Genomic DNA, 20,785 nt, shown 5'->3' on the forward strand with positions numbered 1-20,785 from the left:
GGAGTATAACAGGAGTAGAGCAGGGGTATAGCAGGAGTATAACAGGAGTATAACAGGAGTATAACAGGAGTTTAACAGGAGTATAACAGGAGTATAACAGTGGTATAGCAGGAGTATAACAGGAGTATAACAGGAGTAGAGCAGGAGTATAACAGGAGTATAACAGGAGTATAACAGGAGTATAACAGTGGTATAGCAGGAGTATAACAGGAGTATAACAGGAGTATAACAGTGGTATAGCAGGAGTATAGCAGGAGTATAGCAGGAGTATAACAGTGGTATAGCAGGAGTATAACAGTGGTATATCAGGAGTATAACAGGAGTATAACAGGAGTAGAGCAGGGGTATAGCAGGAGTATAACAGGAGTATAGCAGGGGTATAGCAGGATTAACGTACTGGATGATGCATTCGGAGAGTGCCACCACGGCACACAGAACGATAGCCCACTTCATGATGTGATGTCTGGTCTCCTCAGCAGTCACCTGTAGAACTCGTTCACCTGTGCAAAGAAGCAATTCCTCAATCAACCCATCAAACGCAATGTATCGCAATTCTTTTGTTCAGCGCAAACAAGGCAAGGTAGAGACCTTGAGAGGAACCAGACTCACCTGTAGATGCCTGTGGATGAGTGATCTGAGACGTGTGTGTGTGTTGTCTTATATACAGACGGTCCACAGTTCTAACTCTGCGTTGCTTTATCGCTACGATAAGAGAGTATCCACCTGCCATGATAAGTAATGGTGAAATAATGGACGACCTCGAGACAATGTCAATCTGACGATAACCTGTACAGTATGTTGGTTCCAACGGCTACATTACAGTAATGTGTGTATACTGTTGAAAAGTGCCAGTTCTAATCATATAATGGTTAACCTGCCAGACTTCTCTCTAGGATATGAGATGACTTGTGTAGACTCAGTGATATAAAGTAAAGGTCCCCACTTGCAAATACCCTCCTATCAGCACACTTTTCCCTCACACGGTTTACTTTTGGATTAGGCAGCCTTATTAAGGCTACTGTTTCTCTGTTAGGACACGATACCTATCAGCCAGGCATTATTTAATTAACTAACATGGCACATTCACGAGAACATTCACAATGTTAACAAATATCTTGGTGATTATTTAAAGATGAATGTCACTATATGTTTCAAATAGAAAACATAATGGACATTCAACACAAAACACAACGTTACTTCTGGGCCAAGTGGCCATATGTCTTCATTGATCATCAAGAAAAATATATATGTCCTTTTAGATTGAAAAAATAATCCTATTTAAATATTTTATCATACAATAGATACACAAGAAGTCAAATGTAAACAACCCCAACCCCCAGAATACATACAGTTGAAGTCAGAAGTTTACATACACCTGAGCCAAATACATTTAAACTCAGTTTTTCACAATTCCCGACATTTCATCCTCGTAAAAATCCCCTGTCTTAGGTCAGTTAGGATCACCACTTTATTTTAAGAATGTGAAATAAATAATAATAGTAATAGTAGAGAGAATTTTTTATTTCAGCTTTTATTTCTTTCATCACATTCCCAGTGGGTCAGAAGTTTACATACTAATTGAGTGTATTTGATAGCATTGCCTTTAAAACCTTTTGTGACTAGGGGGCAGTATTTTCATTTTTGGAAAAATAACGTTCCCGTAGTAAATATGCATATAATTGACAGCTTAGGATAGAAAACACTCTAAAGTTTCCAAAACGGTAAAAATATTGTCTGTGAGTATAACAGAACTGATATTGCAGGTGAAAGCCTGAGAAAAATCCAATCCGGAAGTGACTCATATTTTGAAAGCTTTGCGTTCCAATGCGTCCCTATTGAGCAGTGAATGGAATATCAACCAGATTACCTTTTCTCCGTATTCCCCAAGGTGTCTACAGCATTGTGACGTAGTTTTACGCATTTATGTTGAAGAATACTCGTAAGCGGCTACATTGCGCAAGTGGTCACCTGATGGCTCTCAGAGTGATTCTCGCGTAAAATACAGAGGTAGCCATTATTCCAATCGGTCCTACTGAAAAACCAATTGTCCTGGTGGATATATTATCGAATAGATATTTGAAAAACACCTTTAGAATTGATTATAAACAACGTTTGCCATGTTTCTGTCGATATTATGGAGCACATTTTGAATATTTTTTCGGTGTTTTTGTGACTGCAATTTCCGGTCGATTTCTCAGCCAAACGTGGAGAACAAACGGAACTATTTTGCCTACAAAAAGAGTATTTTTGGAAAAAAGGAACATTGGCTATCTAACTGGGAGTCTCGTGAGTGAAAACATCCGAAGCTCATCAAAGGTAAACTATTTAATTTGATTGCTTTTCTGATTTCCGTGACCAAGTTACCTGCTGCTAGCTGGACAAAATGCTATGCTAGGCTATAGATAAACTTACACAAATGCTTGTCTAGCTTTGGCTGTAAAGCATATTTTGAAAATCTGAGATGACAGGGTGATTAACAAAAGGCTAAGCTGTGTCTCAATATATTTAACTTGTGATTTTCTAGGAATATTTATGTCCGTTGCGTTATGCTAATTAGTGTCAGACGATGATTACGCTCCCGGACCCGGGATGGGGAGTCACTAGAGGTTAAATTGTTTTTATTTATTTATTTATTTTACCTTTATTTAACCAGGTAGGCAAGTTGAGAACAAGTTCTCATTTACAATTGCGACCTGGCCAAGATAAAGCAAAGCAGTTCGACAGATACAACGACACAGAGTTACACATGGAGTAAAACAAACATACAGTCAATAATACAGTATAAACAAGTCTATATACAATGTGAGCAAATGAGGTGAGAAGGGAGGTAAAGGCAAAAAAGGCCATGGTGGCAAAGTAAATACAATATAGCAAGTAAAACACTGGAATGGTAGTTTTGCAATGGAAGAATGTGCAAAGTAGAAATAAAAATAATGGGGTGCAAAGGAGCAAAATAAATAAATAAATAAAAATTAAATACAGTTGGGAAAGAGGTAGTTGTTTGGGCTAAATTATAGGTGGGCTTAACTTGGGTCAAATGTTTCAGGTAGCCTTCCACAAGCTTCCCACAATAAGTTGGGTGAATTTTGGCCCATTCCTCCTGACAGAGTAACTGAGTCAGGTTTGTTGGCTTCCATGCTTGCAAAATATTTTTCAGTTCTTCCCACATATTTCCCATAGGATTGAGGTCAGGGCTTTGTGAAGGCCACTCTAATACCTTGACTTTGTTGTCCTTTTTGCCACAACTTTGGAAGTATGCTTGGGGTCATTGTCCATTTGTAAGACCCATTTGCGACCAGGCTTTAACTTCCTGACTGATGTCTTGAGATGTTGCTTCAACATATCCACATAATTGTTTTCCTCCATGATGCCATCTATTTTGTGAAGTGCACCAGTCCCTCCTGCAGCAAAGCACCCCCACAACATGATGCTGCCACCCCCGTGCTTCACGGTTGGGTTGGTGTCTTCGGCTTGCAAGCCTCCCCCTTTTTCCTCCAAACATAATAATGGTCATTATGGCCAAACAGTTCTATTTTTTTTTCTTAAGTCCAGACGTCATTTCTCCAAAAAGTAAGATCTTTGTCCCCATGTACAGTTGCCAACTGTAGTCTGGTTTTTTTATGGCAGTTTTGGAGCAGTGGCTCCTTCCTTAATGAGCTGCCTTCAAGTTCACTCCAGGGCCTTCAAGTTGATCACTTCCACCTCCACTAGAAGCCTGGGGGGGCCTCTGAGCTGTATCAGCCGAGTGAGAGCTCCCTGAGTGTCTGCCTCGATGTCTAGGAAACTGGCTGGCTCCAGGACACCTGGAAGGCTTTGTTGCCACCCTGTGGGTGGGCTTTGGACACCCACACACAAATAGGTATTGTCGTGTTACCTATTTGAAACAGTACTACCTAATGCCTCAATCTTCTGCCTTCCTTGTGTTCCAGTAGGCATGTGAATATGAGACTATGAAGTCTGGCAATGCGAGGCTACAGCATTTACCTGTGTTGTCGGTCTCCAGGTGAAACAGGTCCAGACCACATCATTGGAACGTTCCCTCACCTTCCCTCTGAGGGTGGCGTAAGCTGTTTTTAGTCACCCCGTACAGACTGATCTTGCTTCTGCTCCCCTTCACTCCCACTCAGGGCTGTAAAGTGTGTGTGTGTGTGTGTGTGTGTGTGTGTGTGTGTGTGTGTGTGTGTGTGTGTGTGTGTGTGTGTGTGTGTGTGTGTGTGTGTGTGTGTGTGTGTGTGTGTGTGTGTGTGTGTGTGTGTGTGTGTGTGTGTGTTTGTTTTGTGTGTGTGCGTGCGTGCTTGCCTGCATTATATCCTTCCTGTTTGACCCTATCCGGGGGTATCATCGGATGGGGCCACAGTGTCTCCTGACCCCCCCTGTCTCAGCCTCCAGTATTTATGCTGCAGTAGTTTATGTGTCGGGGGGCTAGGGTCAGTTTGTTATATCTGGAGTACTTCTCCTGTCTTATCCGGTGTCCAGTGTGAATTTAAGTATGCTCTCTCTAATTCTCTCTTTCTCTCTCGGAGGAGGACCTGAGCCCTAGGACCATGCCTCAGGACTACCTGGCATGATGACTCCTTCCACCCGGCACAGCCAGAAAAAGACTGGCCACCCCTCATAGCCTGGTTCCTCTCTAGGTTTCTTCCTAGGTTTTGGCCTTTGTAGGGAGTTTTTCCTAGCCACCGTGCTTCTACACCTGCATTGCTTGCTGTTTGGGGTTTTAGGCTGGGTTTCTGTACAGCACTTTGAGATATCAGCTGATGTACGAAGGGCTATATAATTAAATTTGATTTCATTTTGATGAGTCTGTGTGTGTGTGTGTGTGTGTGTGTGTGTGTGTGTGTGTGTGTGTGTGTGTGTGTGTGTGTGTGTGTGTGTGTGTGTGTGTGTGTGTGTGTGTGTGTGTGTGTGTGTGTGTGTGTGTGTGTGTGTCTTTAGCATTCCAGACATCATAGGAATGGTGAGCGACATCTCCATAGCAGCGGGACCTAATTTCAGCACTTCTCCTCCCTTCCCTCTCCTTTTCTCCATCTCCTTGAATATATATATCATTTGATATATTTTGTGCAATAACTTCCGACTTTAAATCATACATCTTTGAAGGGTTGGTCATGAACCAATTGTTTATTAATATTTTTTTTTAAATGCACTTGATATTGGCCTGAATGATCAACACTGGTTGAAATTCCACAGGCTCTACAGTTGGCACCATTGTCTTTTTTGTTTTTTTATTCACGGATAACCAGGGGCTCCAACACAGACAAACAAAGCATATGTGTTTAGTGAGTCCGCCAGATCAGAGACAGTAGGGATGACCAGGGATGTTCTCTGTTTAGTGAGTCCGCCAGATCAGAGGCAGTAGGGATGACCAGGGATGTTCTCTGTTTAGTGAGTCCTCCAGATCAGAGACAGTAGGGATGACCAGGGATGTTCTCTGTTTAGTGAGTCCTCCAGATCAGAGGCAGTAGGGATGACCAGGGATGTTCTCTGTTTAGTGAGTCCGCCAGATCAGAGACAGTAGGGATGACCAGGGATGTTCTCTGTTTAGTGAGTCCGCCAGATCAGAGACAATAGGGATGACCAGGGATGTTCTCTGTTTAGTGAGTCCTCCAGATCAGAGGCAGTAGGGATGACCAGGGATGTTCTCTGTTTAGTGAGTCCTCCAGATCAGAGGCTGTAGGGAGGACCAGGGATGTTCTCTGTTTAGTGAGTCCTCCAGATCAGAGACAATAGGGATGACCAGGGATATTCTCTTGATACGTGCGTGAATTGGACCATTTTCCTGTCATTCTGGCCATTCATAATGTAATGAGTACTTTTGAGTGTCGGGGAAAATGTATGAAGTAAAAAGTGCAAACATTAAGTGTCTTTAGGAATGTAGTGAAGTAAAAAACTATCAAAAATATAAATAGTAAAGTAAATTACAGATACCCCCAATAACAACTTAAGTAGTACTTTAAAGTATTTTTTACTTAAGTACTTTACACCACTGCTGGAACTCTACTTGATGGATTAAACACCATATCATATTCAATTCCATCATTTGGTGTTTTATGTTGACGGTTGTGTCTCAGGCACCACTACAGAATCTCCCATAAGTGTTCAATTGGGTTGAGATCTGGTGACTGAGATACAAGCAGACACACACAACCCTTTAAACCCCCTATGCTCTTTTGAGACCCCTCTTTCAAAATCACTGAGATCGCTTCTTCTAGCCGTTGTAGCCAAAATAAAAATAAAAATATAAAATAATTATGCAGGACCCAAAGCATGGTGTTGTTACGTTTTAATTACTTAATTAAGGAACCACAACTATGTGGAAGCACCTGTTTTCAATATTTATTTTATTTATTTAACCTTTATTTAACTAGGCAAGTCAGTTAAGAACAAATTCTTATTCACAATGACGGCTTACCAAAAGGCAAAAGGCCTCCTGCGGGGCCGGGCCAGGGTTATAAAAAATTATAATAAATACAATATAAATATAGGACAAAACACACATCAAAACAAGAGAGACAACACAACACTACATAAAGAGAGACCTAATACAACAACAGCAATGCATCAGCACATGACAACACAGCATGGTAGCAACACAACATAACAACAACATGGTAGCAACACAACATGGTAGCAGCACAAAACATGGTACAAACATTATTGGGCACAGTCAACAGCACAGATGTCAATACAATACATCACACAAAGCAGCCACAACTGTCAGTAAGAGTGTCCATGATTGAGTCTTTGAATTAAGAGATTGATATAAAACTGTCCAGTTTGAGTGTTTGATGCAGCTCGTTCCAGTCGCTAGCTGCAGCAAACTGAAAATAGGAGGACCAGGGATATGTGTACTTTGGGGACCTTTAACAGAATGTGACTGGCAGAACGAGTGTTGCATGTGGAGGATGAGGGCTGCAGTTGATATCTCAGATAGGGGGGAGTGATGCCTAAGAGGGTTTTATAAATAAGCATCAACCAGTGGGTCTTGTGAGGGTATACAGAGATGACCAATTTACAGAGGAGTATAGAGTGCAGTGACAATATACTTTGTATCCCTCGTTTACTCAAGAGATTCGGCAGTTATCTCTAGTTGGATGAGAACATTCCGCCCTCTACTGAAAGAGATAGAGGGAAGGCATGGTAACGTGTTGAACATGCATTGTATTGGATAAGAAATATTCACTACACAAATTCTAGATGTGTATAAATATCTCGGGAGTTGCTGCGAAAAGTATTGGAGGATGCGGGCATCGATCCCGCTACCTCTCGCATGCTAAGCGAGCGCTCTACCATTTGAGCTAATCCCCCAGCTGGTGTTATAAAGGAAATTTTGAGTACTAGACTCATATCACTGCAAGAGTTTATAGTACTGGGCCAATTAGTTATCTATGGCTAGGTATCATCCACTAGTCGAAAGATTTTTAAGCGAAAAGTATATTAGCACAAAAATATATGCGCATTCTACCTAAAAGGGGATGGTTGTAGCGAGAACAGGACATAACATTACCAATGACTTAGACATAATGGTTATTCATGACAATATTTGTACAAAAAAAGCGTGTCCATGCGCTATTTGTCACATAATCTATTTAACCGACAAAAAAAGCCACCCTTGTCGAATGTATTTTGTATTGTTGACGTTTACTAGTCATTTCAATGAAACGTCTATTTCCTTGTACATTAGCTTTCGGGAAGGGACGCAGCTGACAGTGTCATGTGACCGTTCTAAGCCAATCCCAGGGTAAAAACAAACCAGCTCAATTCAGGAAGTGAGTCAGCTGACACATGTCATATTATCACAATCATATTGTAACGTTAATCCAACTCCAAGAAAGATGTATTCGTTTAAAAAAAATTTTGTAATACACTATTATTTATCGTGATTCAAACGGTATCTCACGTAAGATTCTAATGGTTGAAGTTTACAAAGTGCTGCTGCAGGATTTTGGACTTTGAATTCGTGATTTGTCGACTCTACTCGTCTGCTCCATTCATGGCCAGTCCAGTCCCGAGTGTGTCTGAGTTGGTTGCCGAGGCTCGACGTGTGTACGAGCAGAGCTTCGGGGGAGATGGTCCGCAGGTGGCAGTGTGTGCCCCAGGCAGGGTCAACCTGATTGGGGAGCACATCGACTACAACCAAGGATTCGTCCTCCCTATGGTAATAATGTCATGAATGTTGTGTTTATGATATCAATGGTTGTTTATTTAGGACTGTAAAGTGTCACTTATATAGTCCAGTCCACACTGGGTACACAGATAAATGAACTCCCTGCCGTTTGTATTGACAGCTGAAGTACAGTACCAGTCAAAAGTTTGGATACACCTAATCATTCATGGGTTTTTCTTTATTATCTTTCTTTATTTAATTGGATCATTCTACATTGTAGACTATTAGTGAACCCGTCAAAACAATGAAATAACACATAGGGAATCATGTAGTAACCAAAAAAGTGTTAAATCAAAATATATTTTATATTTGAGATTTCTCAAAGTAGCCTCCCTTTGTCTTGATGACACTCTTGGCATTCTCTCAACCAGCTTCATGAGGAATGCTTTTCCAACAGTCTTGAAGGAGTTCCCACATATGCTGAGCGCTTGTTGGATACATCATCCCAAACCATCTCAAATGGGTTGAGGTCAGGTGATTGTGGAGTTCAGGTCATCTGATGCAGCACTCCATCACTCTCCTTGGTCAAATAACTCTTACACAGCCCAGAGGTGGGTTTTGGGTCATTGTCCTGTTGAAAAACAAATGATAGTTTGTGCTGGGCAGGCAGGCTCAAGCGCAAACCAGATGGGATGGCATATCGCTGCAGAATGCTGTGGCAGCCATGCTGGTTAAGTGTACCTTGAATTCTAAATAAATCACAGACAGTGTCACCAGCAAAGCACCCCCAAAACATCACACCTGCTCCTCCATGCGTCACGGTGGTAACCACACATGAGATTATCCATCTAACTACTCTGCGTCTCACAAAGACACTGCGGTTGGAACCAACCATCTCACATTTGGATTCATCAGACCAAAGGACAGATTTCCACCGATCTAATGTCCATTGCTCGTGTTTCTCGGCCCAATCAAGTCTCTTCTTTGGTGTCCTATAGTAGGGGTTTCTTTGCAGCAATTTGACCATGAAGGCCTGATTCACAAAGTCTCCTCTGAACAGTTGATGTTGAGATATTAATTGAACTCTGTGAAGCATTTATTTAGGTTGCAATCTGAGGTGCAGTTAACTCTAATGAATTAATCCTCTGCAGCAGAGGTAACTCTGGGTCTTTCTTTCCTGAGAACCAGTTTCGTCATAGCCCTTGATGGTTTTTGCGACATCACTTGAAGAAACTTTCAAAGATCTTGAAATGTTCTGGATTGACTGACCTTCATGTCTTTCAGTAATGATGGACTGTTGTTTCTCTTTGCTTATTTGAGCTGTTCTTGCCAAAGGGATATCTTCTGTATACTCCCCTACCTTGTCACAACACAACTGATTGGCTCAAACGCATTAAGAAGGAAAGACATTTCACAAATTAACATTTAACAAGGCACACCTGTTAATTGAAATGCATTCCAGGTGACTACCTCATGAAGCTGGTTGAGAGAATGCCAAGTGTTTGCAAAGCGGTCATCAAGGCAAAGGCTGGCTACTTTGACGAATCTCAAATACAAAATCTATTTGGATTAGTTTATCACTTTTTTGGTTACTACATGATTCCATAATATGGGTTTCTTCATAGTTGTGATGTCTTCATTATTATTCTACAATGTAGAAAATTGTACAAATCAAGAAAAACCCTTAAATGTGGTGGTGTGTCCAAAATGTTGACTGGTACTGTATGTGGTTACTTGATTAGTACAGAGTCATTGTTTGTAGGCGAGGAGACATTGGAAATGTACATGACATGGCTGTACAGATACCCAGCCCAGAAGTAAAGGAGACATTGGAGATGTACGCTACCGTTCAGAAGTTTGGGGTCACTTAGAAATGTCCTTGTTTTTGAAAGTAAACCCCATTTTTTTTATCCATTGAAAAAACATCAAATTGATCAGAAATACAGTGTAGACATTGTTAATGTTGTAAATGACTATTGTAGCTGGAAAGGGCAGATTTTTTTAACGGAATATCTACATAGGCGTACAGAGGCCCATTATCAGCAACCATCACTCCTGTGTTCCAATGGCACATTGTGTTAGCTAATCCAAGTTTATAATTTTAAAAGGCTAATTAATCATTAGAAACCCTTTTGCAATTATGTTAGCACAGCTGAAAATTGTTGTTCTGATAAAATAAGCAATAAAACTGGCCTTCTTTAGACGAGTTGAGTATCTGGAGCATCAACATTTGTGGGTTCGATTACAGGCTCAAAGTGGCCAGAAACAAATAACTTTCTTCTGAAACGTGTCAGTCTATACTTGTTCTGAGAAATGAACGTTATTCCATGCGAGAAATTGCCAAGAAACTGAAGATCTCGTACAACGCTGTGTATTACTCCCTTCACAGAACAGCACAAACTGTCTCTAACCAGAATAGAATGAGGAGTGGGAGGCCCCGGTGCACAACTGAGCAAGAGGACAAGTACATTAGAGTGTGTAGTTTGAGAAACAGACGCCTCACAAGTCTTCCACTGGCAGCTTCATTAAATAGTAGCCGCAAATTACCAGTCTCAACATCAACAGTGAAGAGGTGACTCCGGGATGCTCTGTCCAGTGTCTGTGTTCTTTTGCCCATCTTAATCTTTTCTTTTTATTGGCTAGTCTGAGATATGGCTTTTCCTTTGCAATTCTGCCTAGAAGGCCAGCATCCCAGAGTTGCCTCTTCACTGTTGACCTTGAGACGGGTGTTTTGCGGGTACTATTTAATGAACATGGTTTTACAGATCCCCAGCCCAGGAGCACTCATCAGTCAGTCACATATCTCCAATGCGGTATCTCTTTCATCCTTGTGCCAGGCTCTGCCCATGGTGACGGTGGTGGTTGGCAGTAGGACCTCTGGCCAGAGTGCCTCCATAATTACTGCTGCTAAAGATGTGGAGGAGCCCAGGAGAGTGGACTTTGACTTGCCCAATGACAAGGCTCCTCTGTCTCCTGGGAAACCCAGCTGGGCCAATTATGTCAAAGGAGTGGTGCAGCACTACAGAGGTGAGTGGAAAACAATACCTCATGTATCACATCATGAGTCCTGTTGAAATGTGATGTGTTGTGTCACTCTCTCTCTCCCCCTTTGTCTCCTCTCTTTCTCTCTCTCTCTCTCTGTCTCTCTCTCTCTCCCCCTTTGTGTCCTCTCTCTCCCCCTCTCTCTCTCACTCCCCCCCTCATTCATATATATATATATATATATATATATATATATATATATATATATATATATATATATATATGTGTATATATATATGTGTATATATATATGTGTATATATATATATGTGTATATATATATATATGTATCACTGTCTCCCCCTCTCTCTCTCACTCCCCCCCTCATTCATATATATATATATATATATATATATATATATATATATATATATATATATATATATATATGTGTATATATATATGTGTATATATATATGTGTATATATATATATGTGTATATATATATATATGTATCACTGTCTCCCCCTCTCTCTCTCACTCCCCCCCTCATTCATATATATATATATATATATATATATATATATATATATGTGTGTGTATATATATATATATATATATATGTATATGTGTATATATATATATGTGTATATATGTATCACTGTCTCCCCCTCTCTATATCTCTCTCTGTCTCTCTCTCTCTCGCTCTCCCCCTCTCTATATCTTTCACTTTCTGCCCCCCCCTCTCTCTGTTTCCCCTCTGTCTCTCTTTCTCTCGCTCTCCCACCTCTCTATATCTTTCACTTTCTGCCCCCCCCTCTCTGTTTCCCCTCTATCTCTCTGTCTCTCCCTGTCCCTCCCTTCAGCTCCTCCAGTCCCAGGGTTCAGGGCAGTGATAGCCAGTAGTGTCCCTCTAGGGGGCGGTCTGTCCAGCTCAGCCTCTCTAGAGGTAGCCATGTACACATTCCTACAGCAGCTCAAGCCAGGTTAGTGGACTATATTTGGGTGACATCCAATAGTCTGTGAGTGAGGCTAGATGTCATAATGCCATCCCACTACCCTCCTCAGATGACGGGGACAAGGTGGCGAAGGCGGTGGCGTGCCAGAAGGCAGAACACACCCATGCAGGTGTGCCCTGCGGCATCATGGACCAGTTTGTCTCCGTGCTGGGCAGGGAGGCTCATGCTCTACTCATAGACTGCAGGTAACAGGCCTGGTTATAGGCTCAAGTGTTATGTATGGCTAATGCTATAGGCTCATTGTAAAGTAACGCTAACACTGTACTTAAAAGGGTTGTTACTGTCTTTTTACTGTGTAATACGCTGCTGTTGTCCGCTCAGGTCTCTGGAGGCCACTCCTGTCCCTCTGTCAGACCCAGGCCTTGTCATCCTCATCAGTAACTCGAACGTGAAGCATTCTCTGACGGGCAGCGAGTACCCTAGCAGACGACGACAATGTGAGGAGGCAGCTGCCATCTTGGAAAAGGCCAGCCTGAGAGATGCCACACTGAAGGACCTGGAGGGTAAGAACGAGAGGATGTTCTAGTCTAATACAGTCAATCATTGTGTTCTGATATTTCTTGTGATCCCCCATTGTTCCAGATGCTAAGAGCCGATTGGACGATGAGACTTATCGAAGGGCTCGTCATGTAATTGAGGAGATCGAGCGGACGGCCCAGGCAGCAGAGGCCCTGAAGAAAGGGGCCTACAAAGAGTTTGGCAAACTCATGGTAGAAAGCCACAACTCACTCAGGTGAATAGAGAACACCCTCATAGAAATCTTCAGTCAATGTGTTAATGTCCAGAATACTTTTTTTCTGCATGAAAACCATGATAGAAATGCATCCCTCGGTAATGTGTTCCCTACTGTCAGGGACTTGTATGAAGTGAGCTGCAAGGAGCTGGATGAGCTGGTGTCTGCAGCCGTAGAGGTGGAGGGTGTGTTTGGCAGCAGGATGACAGGGGGAGGGTTTGGAGGATGTACCGTCACACTACTGCAGGCTGAAGCCATAGACAGGACCATGCAGCACATACAGGTGAGGAAGAACACACACACACACACACACACACGGCAGGTCAATTGTTATATATTACTGCACTGTTGGAGCTAGGAACACAAGCATTTCACTACACCCGCAATAACATCTGCTAAATATGAGTATGTGACCAATAAAATGTTATTTGACACACACACTGTGAAGGGAACTTGGTGACAAGCTTGCACAAACGAATCACTGTGGATAAAAGCTCTTTTAGAATCTCTTCTGTCACTTTAAGACAAACTGCTCGGTCCCGGGGCTGTGTCTTGCCCGGACAGCCCTGAGAGAGAGAGAGAGAGAGAGTGTGTGTGTGTGTTTGTGCACGCCTGTCTGTGTGTGTGTGAGAGCACTGAGCATGGGTTACGGCAGGGGAATAAAAGCTAGCAGCGTCCCTTTATTAGCATTCGAGTCCGGTCGCCTCGCTGTCCTTCTCTCCCGTCTCCCACTGCCAGCAGCTCTGAAACAAACAGCCTTTTGCAACTAGCCAGGCCTCAGCTCACTGACAGGAATCCTAAACAGCACAAGACCATGAAGAAACAGAACTACTGATAGATAAATCGACCTGCGCAGAACACCGTCTTTTTACAGATCCAGCTTCCAGACACACTGGGACTATATGATCTGATCTTTTTTGTCTTCTCATCATTCTTGGGTCTTTTTGTGACTCGCTCATATCCCGGATACAGATTCACCCTTCCACCTCTGAAACCAACGTGTCTTCAGGATACAAAAGACACTTGAAACTTCTAATTTTGTTTGAACAGCACTGCATTCCATAGAAAAGAGACAAGAACAGGAGTGTTCCACAAGAGTTCCACCACTTCCAATCCAGAGAGTTCTAATCTAGTGTTCTAACCTGAGCAGAGGTCGTCTCAGTGCCTGAGGATGCTGAACCTAAACTCCCCGGACAGCAACACTTATAGCAACAGTAACTCCCTGTCGGATCCCGTGTCTCTCAACGTTGGCGGGGAGATCTACACCACGACCCTGGACACTCTGACACGCTACCAAGACTCCATGCTGGGGGCTATGTTCACCGGACAGATCTCCACGCTCCGGGACAAACAAGGAAACGTGTTCGTCGACCGCGATGGGAAAGTTTTCCGCTATATCCTGAACTTCCTGCGTTCCAGCTCCCTGGACCTGCCGGAGGGGTTCTCTGAGATGAGGCTGCTGAGGAGGGAGGCAGATTTCTTCCAGATACGCCCCCTACTGGATGAGATACGGCGGCGCGTCGAGGCCGGACCGCTCAGCCTGAGAGACGCACCCAGAGGAGCCATGCTGCTGTTGGATGTGGACTGCCAGGTGTGTGTGTGTGTGTTTTTCTTTGCGTGTTTGCTAGCGTTGTAGTGTAAGCATGCGTGTGTGCATGTGGGTTGGTTAATGTGGATCGTGGGTGTTCCTCCACATTTGCACTGCAGCATCAACCTGTCGTTCTCATTCCAGGTACGCGTGCTACACTACAACCTACGCCGTGCTCCCGAGAACTACGAACTACGCACATGCTCAGTGCGCATCCTCACTGCCGAAATCTTCTGTACCTGGCGTGCCTTTCTGGTTCTCCTCTGTGAGCGCTTCTCCTACCGTAACACCCAGGGTCCTACCTTCCCCCTCCCCAGTGACCAGCGCCACAACCGGCTCAAACTGGAGTGGGTCCCCCGGCCAGACGAACTTCCCCAGGACCAGTATGAGAAACAGCAGTACCGAGGACTCGTCGTCTCAGACTCTTGGGCCACACAGACCCACTCTGGGGACCTATGTGATGTCATCATCCCGCGCCGCAGCCCCTGTGAGGTCAAAGACATGCGCGGGTTTGTGGAGGAGCTGCTGACGGTGTCTCTGGCGGAGGGTTTTAGGGTCGACTCAGTGACCCCTGACCCCATGGACATTTTGAACTGCCGTACTCTGCAGCTTGTGCGTTAGTGATATAGCTTATTCCAGCTCACCACTGAACCACCAGTCATAGACTTACTAAAATAACAAAGGTCACCCTATATTGTTTCCAACGTATTGAAAATGACTGCTTATGAATGGTCTATAACTAACAGACTTTACTAACATTGGAAAGGTCGATCTATAATGTTTACAATCCTCTCTTTGATGTGAAGCTGAGACTGATCCTGCCATCTGAACCCTCTAACGAACTCTGACCTCAGTAGCCCTGCCGTGGAGTCCGTTCTAAACTGTAGGGTAGGCCTTCATCTGGTTTTACAGAATAGACCCTGTCCCCAACAATAAGGAATGGTTGTCAGCCCGTCCTGTTGATGATCAGGGCATTTGTTAAAGAGAGAGACGGAGACAGGGTGTGTTAGAGTTTGTGGATTGTCTGTGAGAGAGTGTGCTGCGTTGGTAGGAGGGGTGATCGGACCATTCCACAGAGTGGGTATGAGTACATTTGTTGGTACTGTTTTGTTAAACAGTGTTACAGTGTAATAAACTGACCAGTCTGTAGATATGTTTTCAGCTCATCAATTGAATAAAAACACTACTAAATGAAATGTATTTCTCCCCTATGAGTCAGACTGGTTCAAGTTCCTTTCCTCAAATAAAATAAAATGTTATCGGTCACATACACATGTTTAGTAGATGTTGTTGGGGGTGTAGCGAAATACTTTTATTTCTAGCTCCAGCAGTTCAGTAAGATCTAACAAGTAATATCTAAGAAATTCACAACAATACACACAAATCTAAAGTAAAGGAATGGAATAAAGAATATAGCAATATTTGGACAAGCAATGTCGGAGCGACAGACTGAGATACAGTAGAATAGAATACAGTATATACACAGGAGTAAATGCTAAATATGTAAACATTAATAGTCGAACACTAGTCCCTTTAATAAAGTGGCCAGTGATTTCAAGTCTATGTACAGTTGAAGTCGGAAGTTTACATACACTTGGGTTGGAGTCATTAAAACTCGTTTTCAACCACTCCACAAATTTCTTGTTAACAAAGTTTTGGCAAGTCGGTTAGGACATCTACTTTGTGCATGATACAAGTAATTTTTCCAAGAGTTGTTTACATAACCTGAAAGGCCGCTCAGCAAGGAAGAAGCCACTGCTCCAAAACCGCCATTAAAAAGACAGACTACGGTTTGCAACTGCACATGGGGACAAAGATCGTACTTTTTGGAGAAATGTCCTCTGGTTTGATGAAACAAAAATATAACTGTTTGGCCATAATGACCATCGTTATGTCGGTAGGAAAAATGGGAGGCTTGCAACCCGAAGAACACCACCCCAACTGTGAAGCACAGTGGTGGCAGCATCATGTTGTGAGGGTGCTTTGCTGCAGGAGGGACTGGTGCACTTCACAAAATAGATGACTTCATGAGGGAGGAAAATGATCTAGATATATTGAAGAAACAACTCCAAGACATCAGTCAGGAAGTTAAAGCTTGGTCGCGAATGGGTTTTCCAAATAGACAATGACCCCAAGCATACTTCCAAAGTTGTGGCAAAATGGCTTAAGGACAACAAAGTCTAGGTATTAGAGTGGCCTTCACAAAGCCCTGACCTCAATCCCATAGAACATTTGTGGGCAGAACTGAAAAAGCGTGTGCGAGCAAGGAGGCCTACAAACCTGACTCAGTTACACCAGCTTTGTCAGGACAAATGGGCCAAAATTCACCCAATTTATTGTGGGAAGCTTGTGGAAGGCTGACCAAAACTTTTGACCCAAGTTAAATAATTTAAAGGCAATGCTACCAAATACTAATTGAGTGTATGTAAACTTCTGACCCACTGGGAATGTGATGAAAGAAATAAAAGCTGAAATAAATCATTCTCTCTACTATTATTCTGACATTTCACATTCTTAGAAAAAAGTGGTGATCCTAACTGACCTTAGACAGGTATTTTTTACGTGGATTAAATGTCAGGAATTGTGAAAAAAGGAGTGTAAATGTATTTGGCTAAGGTGTATGTAAACCTCCGTCTTCAACTGTATAAATGGCAGCAGGCTCTAATGTGCTAGTGATGGCTATTTAACAGTCTGATGGCCTTGAGATAGAAGCTGTTTTTCAGTCTGTTGGTCCCAGTACTGACCTCGCCTTCTGCACGATAGCGGGGTGAACAGGCAGTGGCTCGGGTGGTTGTTGTCCTTGATGATCTTTTTGGCCTTCCTGTGACATCGGGTGCTGTAGGTGTCCTGGTGGGCAGGTAGTTTACCCCTGTGATGCGTTGGGCAGACCGCACCTCCCTCTGGAGAGCCCTGCGGTTGCGGGCGGTGCAGTTGCCGTACCAGGCGGTGATACATCCCGACAGGAGCTATCAATTGCTATCATCTGTAAAAGTTTGAGGGTTTTAGGTGCCAAGCCACATTTATTCAGCCTCCTGAGGTTGAAGAGGCGCTTTTCGCCTTCTTCACCACACTGGCGGTGTGGGTTGACCATTTCAGTTTGTCCGTGATGTGTACGCCGAGGAACTTCAAGCTTTACACCTTCTCCACTGCTGTCCCGTCGATGTGGATAGGGGGGGGCTCCCTCTGCTGTTTCCTGAAGTCCACGATCAGCTCCTTTGTTTTGTTGACGTTGAGTGAGAGGTTATTTTCCTGGTACCACACACCCAGGGCCCTCACCTCCTCCCTGTAGGCTGTCTCATCATTGTTGGTAATTAGGCCAACTACTGTCGTGTCGTCTGCAAACTTGATGATTGAGTTGGAGGCATGCATGCTGAGCATGCACCCTTGTGGGGCCCCAGTGTTGAGGATCAGCGAAGTGGAGATGTTGTTTCCTAACTTCACCACCTGGGGGCGGCCTGTCAGGAAGGTCAGGACCCAGTTGCACAGGGTGGGGTTCAGACCCAGGGCCTCGAGCTTAATGATGAGCTTGGAGGGTGTTGAATGCTGAACTGGAGAGGCTTTTAGGGTGTTGAATGCTGAACTGTAGTCAATGAATAGCATTCTCAACTAGGTATTCCTCTTGTCCAGATGGCATAGGGCATCTGTACTGACATTTTGTCTCTGTACTCTACGAGGAAGGGAGATGTGATGTGTAATTTTAGAATGGAGGAAGGAGGAAGTATGTGAGAGGAAAATATTAGTATGGAAGAGGAAAGATGCCTGGTTGGAAAACAGCTTGTCTCTTCCTCTTATCCATCTACTCAGTCCCCAATGCAGCTTTGTTTGCAGATCCTGAAGGAAACATGTATGTGCAAGCAATAGGATGATGATGGCTTCACTTGTATCTTTACATTACTGTTTTCAATATTTTGAACTAACTCAAAAGCAAATAAATTAACTCATTCGTTTTGGATTTCTCTCTCTACAGGAGCGATACAGTGGATCCCCAACATTCTACATCACAACTCCCTCACAAGGAGCTCGGGTCATGAGTCTATGAAGAGCAAATACTACATTTTTCCATCATGTACAACTTCATTGCAAAAAACAACAACACATTCCTATTGATTTTTCTAGGATCTTTTGTTCGCTTATGTAGCAATGTTTAATCAATCCTGTGGGGGTGAAATGAGCAGGTAAAGCAATCTATTGTAATACTTTTCTTCAGATATGAATACAGCTAGTAATTACCAAGCACTAAAATCAAATAAAGTATAATCTCTTGTGGTTGCGTCTGAAAGACTGTAATAATGTTGTTTTGTACAATTACAAAAAATGCCATTAATATGGGATGATTGTTCCACTATAAATAAACAATCTTCTAAACTTCAGGATGAGTTTGAGACCTTATACTTCATGCAACATCTGAAAATGTATTTGGGGAAATTCTTTTTATATTACATTTGGAGCCAAACCCATTTCTTTGCTCATGCCCCCCCTCCCCCTCCCCTCCCCTGCTGATTCGTATCCCGGAAGGGGAGGTGAAAGGAGGAGTTACTCAGACGAGGCTAGCCAGTCAAGTTGCGCTCTGTGGGTCAGGGGCATCATCAGGAAACATCGAGGCTGCCTTGGCTGGGCAAAGGAAAGAAAAGTGGAATAGCTACCAAACGAACACAGGATCCGACTTAACGTATTTCAAGACAAGCCGACGACGTGCTTTGGGACTCTGATTCGATGTTATATTGGTTAGGGAAGTTGAGACGTGGCAGAACTGGACGCCGACCAAGCGGTGTGAATTAGCGGGTGAAAGCGTAGTGGACACGGTTCGGAGTAAGGTGAGTTTCAAAGGGCCCGAGCAAAAGAGGAGTGTCGCTTCTACAGGTGCTGTAGCCTGTCGTTAACTAGCTGTCTAGGTTGTTATTTGGCTAGCTATGTTATCGAATTATGATTGGGCAAGATGAATTTCCAGCTACTGTTTTGAGTTTAAGTCAACGTATGTATTGTTGCTAAGGGACTCGGGGATAACACGGGTACATGCTAACTAGCTGGTTAAACTAACTAGTTACTAGGTAACTTTCTCTTGATTTGCCAGCTATCATCTTGTGATGAATGGTTAACTAGCTGGCTAACTAACTTTAACTAGGTTAGCTCGACAGTGTTGTTGGTTATCCGCTGCCAAGCCATTCATTCCATTCAACGTCCAGGAGGGAAAGGGTCTGTAAACCTTAAACGCATATGATGATGATAATAATAATATAATTTTTTACTTTTCTATACAAGGGACTGAAACAAGCAGCTTTTGGCTAACTAGCAAATTGGCCAGCTAACTTATTTGCTGCACAAGTTAGTGAAATAACTAGTTCTTAGCTGACTACACTCAACCCCACAGTTTACGATGGACTAAATCGTGCCTTTGAGTTTAATTGGCCAGTTGAAATAACTAAACAAACTCCATGGTCATCACAAACAATTCACGTTTTTAGTCAGCTTGCTGATGGGAAGGTCTTGACTTTTGTTTTAATATATAGCTATATATACACATACACACAAGTATGTGGACACCCCTTCAAAGTAGTGGATTCGTCTATTTCAGCCACACCCGTTGCTGACAGGTGTATACAATCAAGCACACATCCTTGCAATCTCAATATACAAACATTGGCAGTAGAATGGCCTTACTGAAGAGCTGTGACTTTCAATGTGACACTGCCATAGGATGCCACCTTTCCAACAAGTCCGTTTGTAAAAGTTCTGCCCTGCTAGAGCTGACCCTTTCAACTGTAAGCACTGTTATTGTGAAGTGGAAATGTCTTGGAGCAAGAACAACTCAGCAGTGAAGTGGTAGGCCACACAAACTCACAGAACGGGACCACCAAGTGCTGTGGTGTGTAAATATTGTCTGTCCTCGGTTGCAACACTCACAACCAAGTTACAAACTGCCTCTAGAAGCAACATCAGCACAATAACTGTTCAGCAGGAGCTTCATGAAATGGGTTTCCATGGCTGAGCAGCCGCACATGAGCCTAAGATCATGCCAAATGTCAGTTGGAGTGGTGTTAAGCTCACTGCCATTTGGACTCCGTAGAAATGCCTTCTCTTGGGTGACGAATTGCACTTCACTATCTGGCATTCCAACGGACAACTCTGGGTTTTGCAGAAGCCAGGAGAACCCTACCTGCCTGACTGCATAGTGCCAACTGTAAAGTTTGGAGGAGGAATAATGGTTTGCGGCTGTTTTTCATGGTTCGGGCTAGGCCCCTTAGCTCCAGTGAAGGAAAATCTTAACAGCATGCAATGACATTCTAGATTATTCAGTGCTTCCAACTTTGTGGCAACAGTTTAGGGAAGGCCATTTCCTGTTTCCGCATGACAGTGCCC

At 43.2% G+C, this 20,785-nt stretch overlaps 3 protein-coding genes and 1 non-coding gene across 7 annotated transcripts in view; 2 read left to right on the top strand and 2 right to left on the bottom strand.

Annotated features, from left to right (window-relative positions):
• LOC109865974 (pepsin A) overlaps nucleotides 1–810 on the bottom strand; it is a 4,541-nt gene extending 3,731 nt beyond the window's left edge. The window contains exons 1-2 of the mRNA XM_031800040.1: nucleotides 610–810; nucleotides 398–500 (exon numbers count right to left, since the gene is read on the bottom strand). Of these exons, the coding sequence (XP_031655900.1) occupies nucleotides 398–500; nucleotides 610–730 (224 nt within the window). The 5' untranslated portion in view covers nucleotides 731–810. The remainder of the gene's footprint in view (nucleotides 1–397; nucleotides 501–609) is intronic.
• A 6,425-nt stretch (nucleotides 811–7,235) lies between these two features.
• trnaa-agc (transfer RNA alanine (anticodon AGC)) lies at nucleotides 7,236–7,308 on the bottom strand. The gene has a single exon. It is a non-coding gene; the product is annotated as a tRNA-Ala (tRNA).
• Nucleotides 7,309–7,754: 446 nt separating this feature from the next.
• On the top strand, nucleotides 7,755–18,798 carry galk1 (galactokinase 1). Of its 2 annotated transcripts, none has more exons than XM_020454362.2 (8): nucleotides 7,755–8,158; nucleotides 10,945–11,134; nucleotides 11,955–12,074; nucleotides 12,157–12,292; nucleotides 12,429–12,610; nucleotides 12,690–12,840; nucleotides 12,961–13,123; nucleotides 18,396–18,798. In XM_020454362.2, the coding sequence occupies exons 1-8, from the start codon at nucleotides 7,994–7,996 to the stop codon at nucleotides 18,465–18,467; spliced, it is 1,179 nt and encodes a 392-aa protein (XP_020309951.1). In that variant the 5' UTR covers nucleotides 7,755–7,993; the 3' UTR covers nucleotides 18,468–18,798. The 2 variants fall into 2 exon arrangements, with proteins under 2 accessions (XP_020309951.1, XP_020309950.1); XM_020454361.2 differs by lacking the exon at nucleotides 18,396–18,798 and adding an exon at nucleotides 14,573–15,628 and having other exon boundaries at nucleotides 7,769–8,158.
• A 148-nt stretch (nucleotides 18,799–18,946) lies between these two features.
• The window catches only part of LOC109865340 (LLGL scribble cell polarity complex component 2), a 32,706-nt gene continuing 30,867 nt past the window's right edge, over nucleotides 18,947–20,785 (top strand). For 2 of the 3 annotated variants that reach the window (XM_020453424.2, XM_020453427.2), the window contains exon 1: nucleotides 18,952–19,242. The gene's annotated coding sequence lies outside the window, so the exon portion shown is untranslated. Of the gene's footprint in view, nucleotides 19,243–20,785 lie in introns of all 3 variants that reach the window. The other variant, XM_020453428.2, reaches the window with a different exon arrangement.

This window comes from Oncorhynchus kisutch, linkage group LG20 (assembly GCF_002021735.2).
Source record: "Oncorhynchus kisutch isolate 150728-3 linkage group LG20, Okis_V2, whole genome shotgun sequence".
Lineage (NCBI taxonomy): Eukaryota > Metazoa > Chordata > Actinopteri > Salmoniformes > Salmonidae > Oncorhynchus > Oncorhynchus kisutch.

Bases quoted from the DNA above. Each gene is read 5' to 3' on its own strand.
- galk1 (XM_020454361.2), top strand. From the start codon at position 7,994: ATGGCCAGTCCAGTCCCGAGTGTGTCTGAGTTGGTTGCCGAGGCTCGA. The intron at 12,293-12,428 runs GTAACAGGCCTG...TTGTCCGCTCAG, and splicing joins GCTCTACTCATAGACTGCAG to GTCTCTGGAGGCCACTCCTG. The intron at 13,124-14,572 runs GTGAGGAAGAAC...TTCTCATTCCAG, and splicing joins GGACCATGCAGCACATACAG to GTACGCGTGCTACACTACAA.